The sequence below is a fragment of the Sinocyclocheilus rhinocerous genome, unplaced genomic scaffold, assembly GCF_001515625.1.
Source record: "Sinocyclocheilus rhinocerous isolate Xijiao unplaced genomic scaffold, SAMN03320098_v1.1 scaffold365, whole genome shotgun sequence".
Taxonomy (NCBI): Eukaryota; Metazoa; Chordata; class Actinopteri; order Cypriniformes; family Cyprinidae; genus Sinocyclocheilus; species Sinocyclocheilus rhinocerous.
In genome coordinates this window covers 1,027,461-1,042,284 of record NW_015659915.1, presented here as the reverse complement: position 1 = coordinate 1,042,284, position 14,824 = coordinate 1,027,461, and the positions used below count along the sequence as shown (strand labels likewise).

General features: G+C 39.7%; 1 protein-coding gene across 1 annotated transcript in view; it reads left to right on the top strand.

The window, feature by feature from the left end:
- Positions 1–14,824, top strand: part of LOC107724247 (intraflagellar transport protein 43 homolog) — a 33,859-nt gene that overhangs the window by 13,781 nt on the left and 5,254 nt on the right. The window contains exons 2-4 of the mRNA XM_016533084.1: positions 3,227–3,297; positions 7,295–7,330; positions 9,351–9,397. Of these exons, the coding sequence (XP_016388570.1) occupies positions 3,227–3,297; positions 7,295–7,330; positions 9,351–9,397 (154 nt within the window). The remainder of the gene's footprint in view (positions 1–3,226; positions 3,298–7,294; positions 7,331–9,350; positions 9,398–14,824) is intronic.

The window sequence follows — 14,824 nt, the reverse complement described above, 5'->3', positions numbered from 1 at the left end:
TCGGCACGGATGCACTGGCACACAGCTGGCCTCGGGCTCTACGCAAGTATGCGTTTCCCCCAGCAAGCCTTCTTGCACAAACACTGTGCAAGGTCAGGGAGGACGAGAAACGGGTCTTGCTGGTTGCGCCTTACTGGCCCACCCGGACCTGGTTTTCGGAACTCATGTTCCTCGCGACAGCCCTTCCCTGGCGTATCCCTCTGAGGAAGGACCTCCTTTCTCAGGGGCTCGACACCATATGGCACCTGCGTCCAGATCTCTGGGACCTCCACGTGTGGCTCCTGGATGGGATGCGGCAGACTTAAGTGATCTGCCACCTGCGGTGGTAGACCCCATCACTCAGGCTAGAGCCCCTTCCACTAGGCAAGCCTAGGCCCTGAAGTGTAGTCTGTTCGTGAACTGGTGTTCTTCTCGCCGAGAAGACCCCCAAAGATGCACGATTGAAGTAGTGCTTCCTTTCCTGCAAGAAAGGTTGGAGCGTAGGCTGTCACCCTCCACCTTGAAAGTGTATGTGGCTGCTATCGCAGCACATCACGATGCAGTGGACGGCCGGTCCCTGGGAAAGAACGATCTCATCGTCAGGTTCCTGAGGGGTTCCAGGAGGTTAAATCCTCTTTAAATAAGGTTAAATAATCTTTGAGCTGCTGGATTCATTCGAGCTTAAATTCCTGTCTGCTGAGACAGCGCCCCTGACCGCGCTCACTTCCATCAAGAGAGTCGGGGTCCTCCAAGCATTTTCGGTGAGCGAAGAGTGCCTTGTGTTCGGGCCGGCCTACTCTCACGTTGTCCTGAGACCCCGGCCTGGATACATGCCCAAGGTTCCCACCACGCCTTTCTGCGATCAGTTGGTGAACCTACAAGCACTGCCCTCGGAGGAGGCAGATCCAGCCTTGTTGTTGCTGTTTCCCGTAAGAGCGCTGTGCATATACGTGGACCGCACCCGGAGATTCAGAAGCTCTAAGCAGCTCTTTGTCTGTTACGGAGGTCAGCAGAAAGGGAAGGCTGTCTCCAAGCAGAGGTTGTCCCACTGGATAGTGGATGCCATCGCCTTGGTGTACCAATCCCAAGGTGAGCCGTGCCCCCTGGGGGTGAGGGCTCACTCCACCCGGAGTGTTGCCTCCTCCTATGCGCTGGCGCACGGCACCTCTCTGGCAGACATTTGTAGAGCTGCGGACTGGCGACACCGAACACCTTTGCAAGATTTTACAGTCTCTGCGTTGAGCCGGTTTCTTCTTGTGTGTTGGGTAACAGGTAAGTGGCAGGAAGAGCTGGCTGTTGTCACGCTTGCTGCGCCATTCCCCCGCACCCGGGGATGCGAGTGCCTTTTTCCTCTTCCAGTAGAGTTCTCTGAATGGCGAACCCTGGTTGAGTATCCTCCAGCACCCCCAGCAGTCAGACTGGGCGGGCAGTCTGACGCCAGGCCCAGTATCGGTGTTAGCTTGCCCGGGTCTCCGGTCAGCCCCTTTACTGGGCTAGGTGTCCATATGGCTTGATTCCCTTCGGGCGATCCCATATGTGTATTCTTCCACGGTAAGGTTTCCCTCTCGGTGAACCCGTGTCTTCCCTTTGACAGACCATTCTGTCAGACTCTGCTGGCAGTCGTTCCTCCCTATTCTCAGGTAGGACCTGCCTCATTCTTCCACGGTAAGGTTTCCCTCTCGGTGAACCCGTGTCTTCCTTTTGACAGACCATTCTGTCAGACTCTGCTGGCAGTCGTTCCTCCCTATTCTCAGGTAGGACCTGCCTCAGTCCCATTCCATATGTACTACTGCCCCAGGCCTGGGTCAGTCCATATCAGTGTCTCCACATGATACCTCCCTACGGGTAGGATGTCTCTGGAAGGCTCGTTTCCCCAGCGTTACTGCCAAGCTGTAAACAACAAACAGGAAAGGCGTGAAGCACCTTTCACGAAGGTCGAGATCTCTTCTCTTAAGAAAAGATTTTCTGTGGTAGGAACAGCAGCATGGCTATCTCCAACAGCGATGTACTCACCTTTTTGGTCCCTTCGGGCTCCAAGGTCTGCAAATTTGCACTGGGGCATTGGGAAGGTTATGACCTGTGCGTAGCATTTGTCTGACACGCGGCTGCTTGTCAACATTTGCAACGCTACAGGGTTGTGACGGGGTTCTGGTTGTGGCTCTTTCCATGCACCCCCTATGTCGTCACAACATAACTCGTAGTGACCGAGAGATAGGGAACATCTCGGTTACGTACGTAACCCGTTATGTCCGAGACGATATGTAACCGAGACGTTATGTCCCCATGCCACAACCTTGAACCGTCCCGTTGCCAGGGACACGTTCTCGGCTCCTCAGCGTAAAACCTGAATGAGTGGATGCACCTGTCGCCTATTTATACCCGTGTGCACGGGGAGGGGCTCAGGTATGCAAAATCCACTAGCCAAATTTCATTGGCGTTTTCTCTTAAAGTCAGAGAGGATTGGGGCTCCCAAGTAAACCCCCTATGTCGTCATGACATAGCATCTCCATTCCCTCCATCAGGGAATGAGGGTTATGTACGTAACCGAGACGGTTTTTGTTGTTTTTATTTTTTATGCATCCTGAACAGGTAGCCTTTCAAGTATACTCTGATATCATGTGCGAACACAGGTGGTTGACACGTGCTCTAGAAAGTTTCATCTTTATCCAGTGTCTGCACCATTTTTCTCAAGAAGTTATGGCTGATAAAAATGTTGTTGTACTCTTTTAAAATAAATTGCAGCTCTGACACAAGCACTTGTCAATGCGGCCATCTGTTGTTTGCAGTCCCAGTATTTTTTTTACAGTATTTTTTTGTTCTTCCATTTCTTAAGTTTAATTTTCTACTGTCAAACAATGGCCTGGGACACTGTTGCCACCTTGTGGAACAACTAATTAGTGCAAAACAAATTCTATGTGCCTGTGTGACCTGGGCTATTACAAAAATCAGGTGATGTGCGTACAGTATGCGCATACTACTCTGGTGGCGAAATCTGCATCAAACGCACTGTACACAGACCCTCGCGTACGCATAAAAACCGTACTTTTAGCTTAACGTATGGAAAATAGTCATCATAAAAAATCAGTAGACATCTGATTGGTAGCACACACCTGTTTTTTGTTGATCTTAAAGCTGTTGTTTCAGGACACTTTATTAGTAAACTATGATTTTGGTCATACCTGAAATACGTTTGCCTGTCAGTTAATAATGTGAAGACACACAGCTGTGAATGTGTGTTTGATCTCAGGGACCTCCACCGAAACCGGCCCGTCGGCAGGGAGGATGGGCGGAGGAGAGCACAGGAACCGGATCTGCCAAGTGAGTCGACGTCTCCCTCTCTCTGTCTTTCTGGGATACATAAATGTTCTTAATGTTCAGCCTTTCTAAAAGCCCACACTGTTCTGTCCCACATACAAACCAAACACACCTCACGCACAGTCAATTAAATGCAAAGATGAGAACGTTCCACACAATTTCTTCACTCACAAAGCTTTATTAAACAGCAGTGTTTCAGTCCAGCATTTTTAAGTGAGAAATCCATAAATTATTATACATTTCATAATATTTTTTAAGCATGTATCAGTCAACTTTTGGACAGCACACATTATTGTGTGAGCTGTGTTTGCAATCCACCAGTATGGTTGTAGTATTACCAAGCTGAGTATTTCTTAGTATTTCTCTCATCATGTTTTTCTTAATTTTTGTTGAATGTGTGTTCTTTGCTTTAGTTCTTTTCATCAGTGTTAATATCCTCTCATCTCCGCTCTCATCTATTTGATCTAATTTTATGTTTTTCATCTCACTTAACAGCATGAATTACATAAACTGCAGTTATAACTAAATCGAATGCTTGTAAACTGCTTTTGGATTTTTGGAGTAATGTTTTTTTTTTTCATTATTATGTAAAACAAATTATAGTGAATCCAGCATCAGTGCTGTAGGGTTTGTTGTGGGCCCCTAGAATCCCATTAGCCCTGGCCCCGCTGCAATGAGGGTCACTCGCCACATGATGGTGTCATTTCCTGTTAAATGAGTTTTACTGGACCGACCAGAATTATTATGATCATTCCTACTGCCAGCGTTTATTTCAGTAATTCACCTGTAAACACTAATGTAAGAAAACAGAAACACCCATATTTCCATATGAAGTTTTTGATAAATATGCACATATTTTCACCATTCTTAATTAATTCAATCCAGCTACAAATTCTGAATGTATGTGTACCCTGAAGCCTGCCAAACATTTATATATTCTGAACACAATTTCTGTGCATGCGGAGAGCAGCGTTTACCATAACACTGAGAAGTCCTGTTAATCCTCAGAGAAAACCACAGAATCAGCTGTAGAAAGAAGAGCCCTAAATTTATTTAACAAACCAGAAAGAAGCAGTCATCATTACTCCAGTCTTCAGTGTCACATGATCTTCAGAAATCATTCTAATATGCTGATTTGCTGCTCAAGAAACATTTCTGATTATCATCAATGTTGAAAACAGTTGTGCTGCACAATATTTTGTGTGGAAACCGTCATACATTTTATTTTTCAGGATTCACAGATGAATAGATTTATTTGAAATCGTTTATAACATTATACATGCATTCATTTCTTAAAAAATACTACTAATAAAAAATAAACAGTAAAATAAATAAATAAAATTTGACCCCGAACTTTTGAACGCTAGTCAATTTAAGGTTAAAATAAATAAAGAAATAAAATAAATACAAAAACATTTTTTGTTTTACAGATTGATCTTTTTAAATTTATGGTGAATAAAAACCTTTGTATGTCATTAACTGATGCAATGTTAATATGTTAGTTTTTACTGTACATGAAAACAACGGTGGTAAATTAAAAGACGCAAGTTCATCACAAATAGCATTTCCACAAGCTGACTATACTAATCACATGACCTCATCACACTGCATGTAAGGTTGTCCCGTTATCAACTTAGAAATTGTTATTTTGCATTTTTAAATCAGTTTTGTGTAAACGTGTCGACTGGTCAAATAAAACGAGATGTTAAAAAATCATGGTCAATGTTACATCAGTTTTTTTTTGCACTGGAAATGGACCTGGCAAATGCAGTCTTATGCATACAGTAAATGTGCATACTGTGCACAGTAAACATACTGTACACCGACCGGAGAAATGTTAGTATGTTAACACGGCTTTGGCTCAGTTAGTGGGGAATGAAGCAAACTCTACACGTCTCTCAGAAAAGGTCAAAGTGTCGCTTCTGCGCGTCTGCCAAACTTATCTTGATTCTCTCGGCTGGGAGGTGTTAAAGGGCTTCTCGACGCATTGATTCTCCTTCTGAAACAAAGTAATCGTCCCCTTTGAAGAAGACAAGGACTTTTTCTTCATCTCAATGTCACCCCTCGTGCTCAATCACCGGCGCTCTGTTCCCGCTAATCCCACAGCAGAAATCCCGGGATTTGCAGATCTATCACTCCTAATTGACACTAAATGATCTGTCAGTTTATTGATGAAGCTTTGAAGCCAAGTTGTCACAATATATTTTATCCTGAACAACTTTATCCAGACAGTTTTACCGTGTTTATGGCGCTGCGTTACACGGGTCTTAATGGAGAGCGCTGTAATGAGTCTTAAACAGCGGCCGCGTGTCAAGAGCCGGACATGCTAACACCTGTGATTATCAGCATCTGTGTTACTCTTTACACATTACTTTATTACCCTGTAGTGCTTCTAAGGTTACAAAAGCACATTTGACACAGTATCCATGCTTTTGGGAAGCAGTTGCATTGTATAATGAACACAGTCCAATCTCTGAATACACAGTAGCTTCACGATATCAATGCATTATAAAACTAGATTCGATCTTTTAATTTATTATCTTAGGGTTAGCATAAAATATTGACTTGAATGCTTTGATTATGTTAAAGACTTGAGATGCACATTGTTGTCAGGATCCATTAGGTGGCGTTCAACACCAGCAAAAACCAGCCTGTATATCACATTAACCCTGTACATATGGCATAAGAAAAATATAATTCTTTGAAATGGAACATTTTATTGAACCTTTAGACTAAACATCTAAAACAAAATTTTGCATATGTGTTTTTTGTTGATCCATCAGGCTTTTAAGGCTCATATAGTCTGATATAGTGAGAATATGAAGGAAAAAACTGATACATTTTATTTAGACTTTTAATGCACACATTTTTGCCCGGATATGAAATACTGTACAATGATTTGCACTTTTATATCACCACACCGTGCAGTTCTTCAGCAGTTTTAAAGATTATTTAATATACAGCAACTTTAGTGATCAGTGGAAACGTATCTCTATATAAATGCAATAATATGTAAAGATTCATATGAGGAGTGCATTTCTGCATGATGCATTATCAAAATTGAAATGGAAGAGTTTAATGAATCCTTAGACAAAATATTTAAAAATATATATTTTATTCAGAGGCCCAAACTGAGCAAAAGCATGCAATTTTTGCAATATGCAATTTATTATGCAATTTTGGTGCAGATGCTGATATTTATATGATGAAATTCTGATGCTTGTAATGTGAATCAGTGAGATCTTTATAACAGTACAGCAGAGACTGACATAAAGTGATCTAAATATCAGTGGTCGCTCTATATCTCCAGTTATCTGTCTCAGTAAGATGAGATTGAAATGCTCCAAACATATAATGCAGTGATTGAGAGCTGAAGAAATAAAAAAGATGTGAGATGTTCTGGAGGCTTGTGAAGATCATTCCTCCGCTGAGGAACAGTGAAAGTAAAGCTTCTGGAAACAAACGCTCCTCAAAAGATCCTGAGGATCAGATTTGAGACTCTAAAACATGATTGATGGAGAATCAAGTAAAGCTGAGCTGCTTCAGTCCAGTAAGTGTTCATCTGGAGATATTACTGCAGTTATTCTGACGCTTACTTGATCAAAATCACTCAAGATTTGACACGAGAAGCTCCAGCTGAAGCTGGACGTTTCTACAATTACACTAAAAGAGCTTTTACTGCAACTCTAAACTATCAATCAGACGATAGAAGACCTGGAGCAGATTGAGTGTGAAGCAGGTTTAACAGCAAAGTTTGATCATGTTAATCATTTCAAGACTTTAAAAATGTGTGTATCAAATATGGTACAGTAGGCCTTATAGGGTTAATGCTGTATACCTGCAATAAAGGGCCTAATGTATTTTTATTTCAACGTTCCTCTCTGTTTAAACAGTGTGCAAATGATTTATGCAGTGTGTTCTATATGAGAGCACGTTACAGTAGACATGCAGACGAGCTGTGATCGTGATGCTGATTGTTGATTTGTGATGTCCTCCACAGGTCTGGACGCCGGCCGGCCGCTGAAGAGCTGGAGGAGTGAGTTTACACCTTTACTGTTTCACTTTGACACGCAGTGGTTAGGAGCTGAAATCTCAAGAAACAGGAATGTTTGTTTATGCTCTTGATTTAAGGAGGAAATTACCATCGTACTGAAATTGTCCTTGGCTAATGTGCGAACAATCACTCTGATTAAACGACGTGATGGTGGAGTTTACATATATAACCTGCGGTTAGGGACTAGATCACTAGGACTGGACCGTATATCACAATATTCACTTTATATTCGTAGTGATTTGTCCATTAATTTTCCTAAAGATTGTTGTTAAACAGTTACACCTTGTCTTATGACTGGCAAGTATAAAAATGTTGGTAACACTTTCCATTTATTAACCAGTGTTGGGGGTAACGCATTACAAGTAACGCGAGTTACGTAATCAGATTACTTTTTTCAAGTAACGAGTAAAGTAACGCATTACTTCTTAATTTATAAGAGAATATCTGAGTTACTTTTTCAAATAAGTACAGCATAAAGACAGCTCTCCTGTCCCCATGTTGAGAGAAATCAGAAGATGTTACTGTAGTTCTAAAATAAATATGAATATGCGTTAATTCATCTCACTCAAAACACAGATTCAGTATTCCTCAAAATGAATAAAATAATGCAACTCAGAATATGACGCAAACCTGCAATAATTAAATGTTAAAAAACACAAATATCCTTTATGTATTTAATCCCATTCTATTAAACAATGTCTTTGCTTCTGACCTTCGAAGATCCAGTTCAACCGTACTAATAAGCAAAAATTACTCTAGACAAACATTTGTGTCTTTTTTTATTGCTGAAGTGTGTTGAAATCATCTTCTGCATTCTACAGTACGGATGTAAATTTACTTTCCCTTCAGCCTGAGGCTTATTCATTTCACTTTTGGTGTGAAAAGGCTTTTATATTTGCCAGAAAAATTACATTTTATTTTAAAAACAAACAAGCAAGCCCTGTCCAGATTTAAAAAGTAACGCAAAAGTAACGTAACACATTACTTTCCTTAAAAAGTAACTAACGTAATTAGTTACTTTTTTATGGAGTAACGCAATATTGTAATGCATTACTTTTAAAAGTAACTTTCCCCGACACTGTTATTAATAATAGTTAATGCATTTGCTAAGATGTCATGAACTATCAATGATTAATCCATTATTATCAATTATTAATCTTTGTTAATGCTAGTTAATAAAAAATAGTATTCTTCATTATTTGTTATGGAAGCTTGTTTTTGCCATGGAATAAAAAATAAAGATAATTGCAACTTTTTATCTCAAAATTCTGACTGTTATTCTTGCATTTCTGACTTTATATCTCACCATTCTGAGTTTTCTTCCCCTGCCACAGACTAAAAAATAAAAAGCGCAGACTTTTTATCTCAATTTTTTTCTTGCAATTGTGAGTTTATATCTCGCAATTATATGTTTTTTCCCTCAGAATGGCAGTAAAAAAGTCAGAATTGTGAGATAAAAAGTTGCAAAAATCTTTTTTTTTTTTCATCCCATGGTGGAAACAAGCTTCTATAATTTGTTCATGTTTACTCTCAGTGCATTAACTAATGTTAACAAATGAAACCTTATTATAAAAGTGTAACCAAACCAGGACCAAACGCTGCAAACCAAATACAAAATAATAATTATTCTCACACAGGTTTCCTCAACACTCCCATCTGCCATTACATATTATTTTCTAAACATTAGTTTTACTCTTGCAATGAATCTGTTTGGCTATAATGGTTGTTTGGTTAATATGATCTTCTGATTGAAAAATAAGCCATTAGTAAATGCATAAATTTCAAGGTATGTTTTTTGAGCTGTATCTCTCATCTCTAATTGGGACTCTCAGAAGCTGGACCGAAGTGTGTGTTTGTGTGTGTGTGTGTGTGTGTGTGTGTATGTGTATGTGTATGAGTGAGAGTGAGAGTGAGAGTGTGTGTGTGTGTGTGTGTTACTCTTGGATGGAGTATTTGTCCCTGATCTCTTGTGTTTAACATGTTGTCTGTCCCCTGTGTGAAGCCGGCGACTGAGGCCACAAACCCCCGAAGGCTCCGACAATGAAAGTGGTGAGTAGATGATTCCCACAAGCTCTGTTTCACTTCAAACACATTTACTCTATTTAACCAGACAGCAGCTCCACAGCTTATGAAATACATACAGAATTCAAGCTAATGGCTGATCATTTATTGTATGACATTCCAGAAGGGTGCTGGATAAAGCAGCTCTTTCAGTGAGAGTCCAGCTGCTGTGATTGATAAAGTCTACACATTCATAAACGTTATTTCATGAGATACAAACACACTTACAGTACACTAGGCTTAAAAGACCTGATAGCGTGAGGCTCAGAAACATGTGATCTTCAGGCCATATGCTGCTCTCACTTACAGTCTCATATAATAACAACAAGAATGAATGGTCGGCACTGACTTGTCAAGACATACTTTACCTCCTTTAGTGTCGTCCTCATACAAACACGTTTCACACATCACAGCTCTCATCTGTTTCATGGGTTATTATTGGTAACTAAAACTAAAACCATAAAAAATCCATTGCTTGAAATAAAATAAAGTATTAAAAAAAATTATCTCAGCTAGATGCCAAGGCAACATTTATCATTTTTGATTTAAGTACTAAAATAAGTAAAACTAAATAAACTAAACCTTGCTAAAAAATGAACATGTAAAAATGCTTACGCTAATTAAAATGACAAAAACACAAAATTACTGAAACTTTATTTACTAAAGCTTTTGGAATTAAAATGAAAACAGAAAATATATTTAAAAAATAAGTCCAATTCAAAATATTAACTAAAGCTGTAATAGATATAATACATCAATGATAATAAAATAACAGTCTATATCAAATTAATGGCATCTCATCATACCTAGTTGGTGCTTTTGCCAAATTCACCGCCGCAGTGCTTGTGATTGTAGATGGTTGCTAGAGTTTTGTGATGCAGTTGCTAGGGTGTTCTGGCTGGTTGCTAGGTGGTTTCTTACTGTTCAAAAACGCCTCAGATCTTGGGTCTTTTCTTTAAAAGTCTGTGGAATTTGATCATGCACCATGTGAAAACATCAGGAGGGACAAACAGAAATGTGATTATTATGGTTATTATTATCATCAATGTCAGTAATATATTCATACTATGCATATTGTGTACTACTTACAGGTTCTGTTTTACCAAGTATTAATATATCTCTGAACTTGACATCATGAGCTTCTTTACTCTTTCATGGAAAAGCTGCTCAAACTCATGAATAAATAAGAAAATAGCATCATCTAGAGCCGTGACACATGACTTTTTGATAGAATCAGCATCAAAAAGCGGTTTCTGGTGCACGTCATTGTTGATTCCCTCTCGACCTCGTGTCACACGTGGCATCGCGACCTCATTTAAAAACCGTTGTTTTCTCTCGCCGCTTAATCATGGCGTTTGCATACCGAGAGCTTTACCTCGCCGCGCTTCACATTGAACTCTGGCCCATTTGTGTCGATGGTGCATTATTCTCAAAAGTTGAGATCCAGTAGAGCGTTTGCGAAGGCTGGACGTAGAGGCTTTTTGATGTCATTGCACTAAGACCATTAAATTTGACTGGGGGTCCGCGGGGGCCCGAATCTGCTGAACGCACTGCTTTAGAAATGAGGAGACGGTGTCACCTCGCGCTCATGAATATGAAGCAGCGCTCGCGCGCGCCTGCATTTATTTGTATATCAGGAACACAGATGAATCTTGTCAGTGACTAAACGAGGCTGGCATTTTTAATTAGCTTTAATTAAAAATGAGAGAAAAGGAAGAAGTTATCAATGTAGGATAACGGGGCTTGTTACGAGGGTCAGGGAGATGGAACTGAACGTGGCTTTTGTGACAGGATTCAGAAAGTCTGAGAGAGAATTAAAAATGACTTCAAAATGAACACGTTTATCTCCTTGAGACTTTTAGGAGGAGCATTTTAAGGCATCCGGGCTGCTTCATAAGATACTAAGGCAGCTTTGTGTGTATTTGTGGATTAGAATTATTTGTGCAATCCGAGAATGCACGACGCCAAGCTCAGTGAAATAATACCATATTCAATACCAATAACTATTTATTAAAACTTGTTCAATGTAATGAAAAAATGCTGTTTTGCCCAATATATGCTACTGTTCAAAAGGTTTAATATATATATATTTTTTAAAGAAGTCTCTTCTGCTCACCAAGGCTGCATTTATTTGATTAAAAATACAGTAAAAATAGTAATATTGTGAAATATTATTTCAATTTCAAATAACTGTTTTCTGTGTGAATACCTGTTAAAATGTAATTTATTCCTGTGATGGTGACAGGATTCAGAAAGTCTGAGAGAGAATTAAAAATGACTTCAAAATGAACACGTTTATCTCCTTGAGACTTTTAGGAGGAGCATTTTAAGGCATCCGGGCTGCTTCATAAGATACTAAGGCAGCTTTGTGTGTATTTGTGGATTAGAATTATTTGTGCAATCCGAGAATGCATGACGCCAAGCTCAGTGAAATAATACCATATTCAATACCAATAACTATTTATTAAAACTTGTTTAATGTAATGAAAAAATGCTGTTTTGCCCAATATATGCTACTGTTCAAAAGGTTAAATTTTTTATTTTTTTTAATAAGTCTCTTCTGCTCACCAAGGCTGCATTTATTTGATTAAAAATACAGTAAAAATAGTAATATTGTGAAATATTATTTCAATTTCAAATAACTGTTTTCTGTGTGAATACCTGTTAAAATGTAATTTATTCCTGTGATGCGCAGCTGAATTTTCAGCATCATTACTCCAGTCTTCAGTGTCACATGATCTTCAGAAATCATTCTAATATGCTGATTTGCTGCTCAAAAAACATTTCTGATTATTATCAATGTTGAAAACAGTTGTGCTGCCGAAAGGTTTTTGGAAACTTTTATGCATTTTTGTTGAATAAAAGTATCAATTTATTTGTAAAAAGTCTTACTTTATATTACATGATGAGTAGTGCCAAATATTATCTATCACTGCTCAGACATTCTGCGCTCCATAAACAGATTGAACATGTGCAGTGTGAACTAGCCTTAAGAGTTATATAACTAGATTTTTACATTAAAAAAAAATGTGAATGTGGTTTGCTCATGCTGTGATGCGCAGCTGAATTTTCAGCATCATTACTCCAGTCTTCAGTGTCACATGATCTTCAGAAATCATTCTAATATGCTGATTTGCTGCTCAAGAAACATTTCTGATTATTATCAATGTTGAAAACAGTTGTGCTGCCGAAAGGTTTTTGGAAACTTTTATGCATTTTGTTTTTGTAACATTATAAATGTCTTTACTGTCACTTTTGATCAATTTAATGCATCCTTGATGAATAAAAGTATCAATTTATTTGTAAAAAGTCTTACTTTATATTGCATGATGAGTAGTGCCAAATATTATCTATCACTACTCAGACATTCTGCGCTCCATAAACAGATTGAACATGTGCAGTGTGAACTAGCCTTAAGAGTTATATAACTAGATTTTTACATTTAAAAAAAAATGTGAATGTGGTTTGCTCATGCATGCAAAACGTTGTGCTGTATTTGCCAGAGTGTTGGTTTACAGTTGCTAGCATGTTGCTTTGATGTCACTAGGGTACTCAGAGCGGTTGCTAGGTTCTTCGTTTCTGGCCTCATGTTTCTGTGATGTTCTGGTCTGAATTTGTCTTGGGTTCCTCCTTCAGTTTGCATCTGTGAATGTAAAGGGAATGTTTTAAGCACTTTTATAACGTTTAACCCTTTAAAGCCTACTGTATCATATTTGATATGCAAGTTTTTAAAGCTCCAAATTATCAACATGATCAAAACTTTGCTGTTAAACCTGCTTCGCATTCAATCTCCTCCAGGTCTCTTGGCACCGCGGCTCCTGCCAGGGCGCGCCGTGACTTCCGACCCCACACAGATGGGCTCGCAGGCAGGCCTGCGCGCCTGGAGCCCGGCCCGGCCCGAATGGACATGGAGGTCGCCGCTCTGGCCTGAAGGGTCCTGAGGGTGGCCGCCGCTGACAGGGCCCAAATGCTCGGCGCCGGGACTAGAGCAAGTGTGTGTCGGGGTGGGGGGTGCTTTCTGGGGAGCCCCTGGCCGGAGCGCCGCCTCACAGCGGGAAGAGATACTGTCTTGATCACTGAATATTCATGGCCGCCTGGTCGCCGTGACAGGGGGCAGCGTGGAAGAGGATGTCAGCGCGAGAGTGAGAGAAACACAGAGAGGGAGGAAATCAAACGCCAGTTCACACACAATATAAACAGAGCCGCGCCGAGGAGACAGACAGCATCTGTGATGATTGCGGGGATTGTGGGAAATGCTGCAACTCGCTGTAACACCCGGCAGTAGCTGCAGCATATGGCCGAGTGCGTCTCGAGAAAAACTTTATGCTGCTCGGTTTAAATCCATAATTAGGCTCCAAGATCAACTGACTTTGGCGAGTAAATAAATCTGACTGTAATAAACATGTAAGTCAATTATAACAAGCCAGTATTTGTAAACTAACAGTTACATTAACAGTTACATTAACTAGTGTAAATCATCAAATTAATGATTGACACTTGAAGCTTAACATTAGTGTGCTGTGCATGAAAAATTTGATGTGGAAACCGTTTTCACTCATAAACTGCTAGTAATTTTCTCAAATAATTACAGAGAAACTGCAAGTAACACGTTGAATTAAACATAAGATTTTGAAGTAGAAAAACGAAATGTTTTTTTTTTTTTTTTTTGTAAAATGTACTTCTTTGTTTTAAAAAGTAATCTTTGTTTTATTTACAACTTCAATTTTTTTACAATCTTTTGTTAACTAGCTACATGTTGCACAAAAGAACCATTGTGAATCATTTAAAGGGATACTCCGCCTAAAAATTTTAATTCACTCATTCTCATGTCGTCCCAGATGTTTGAAATAATGTGTGACTATTTCTTCATATGAACAAATATGGAGATGTTAAGACAAATAATCCATCTATGGGAGTCCATATAATGCAAGTGGATGGGACCCTCAAAGATGATGCTTCAAAAACCACGCAAAGTAAACATGGTGGTAATTCATGCGACCCCAGAGTTGATAAATTAATGTCTTTTAAAGGGGTGGTTCACTGGTTTTTTTCTAGGCTTGATTGTGTTTATGGGGTGCAGTCTAACATGTGTTAATGCTTCGTTTAAAAAAAAAACGCATTATTTTTCACATAATTTACCTTTATTCCACACCGCTCTGTCCCTTCTCTGAGAGACGGGCTGATCTTTTCCTGTTTTTATGAAGCCCCGCACTCAGAAATAGGCGATGGGCTCTGATTGGTTAGCTAGCCCAGTGTGTTGTGATTGGCTAAACCGCCTCTAGCGCGCGTCTAAACGTCCCGCCCCTCAACTCAGCAGCATGTGCTCTGGTTGTATTGTAAACAACGGCGTCGTTAATATCGCTTATCAGTTTGAGCCCGATTGAGAAGCAGAGGATATTACTGAAGAGGATCATG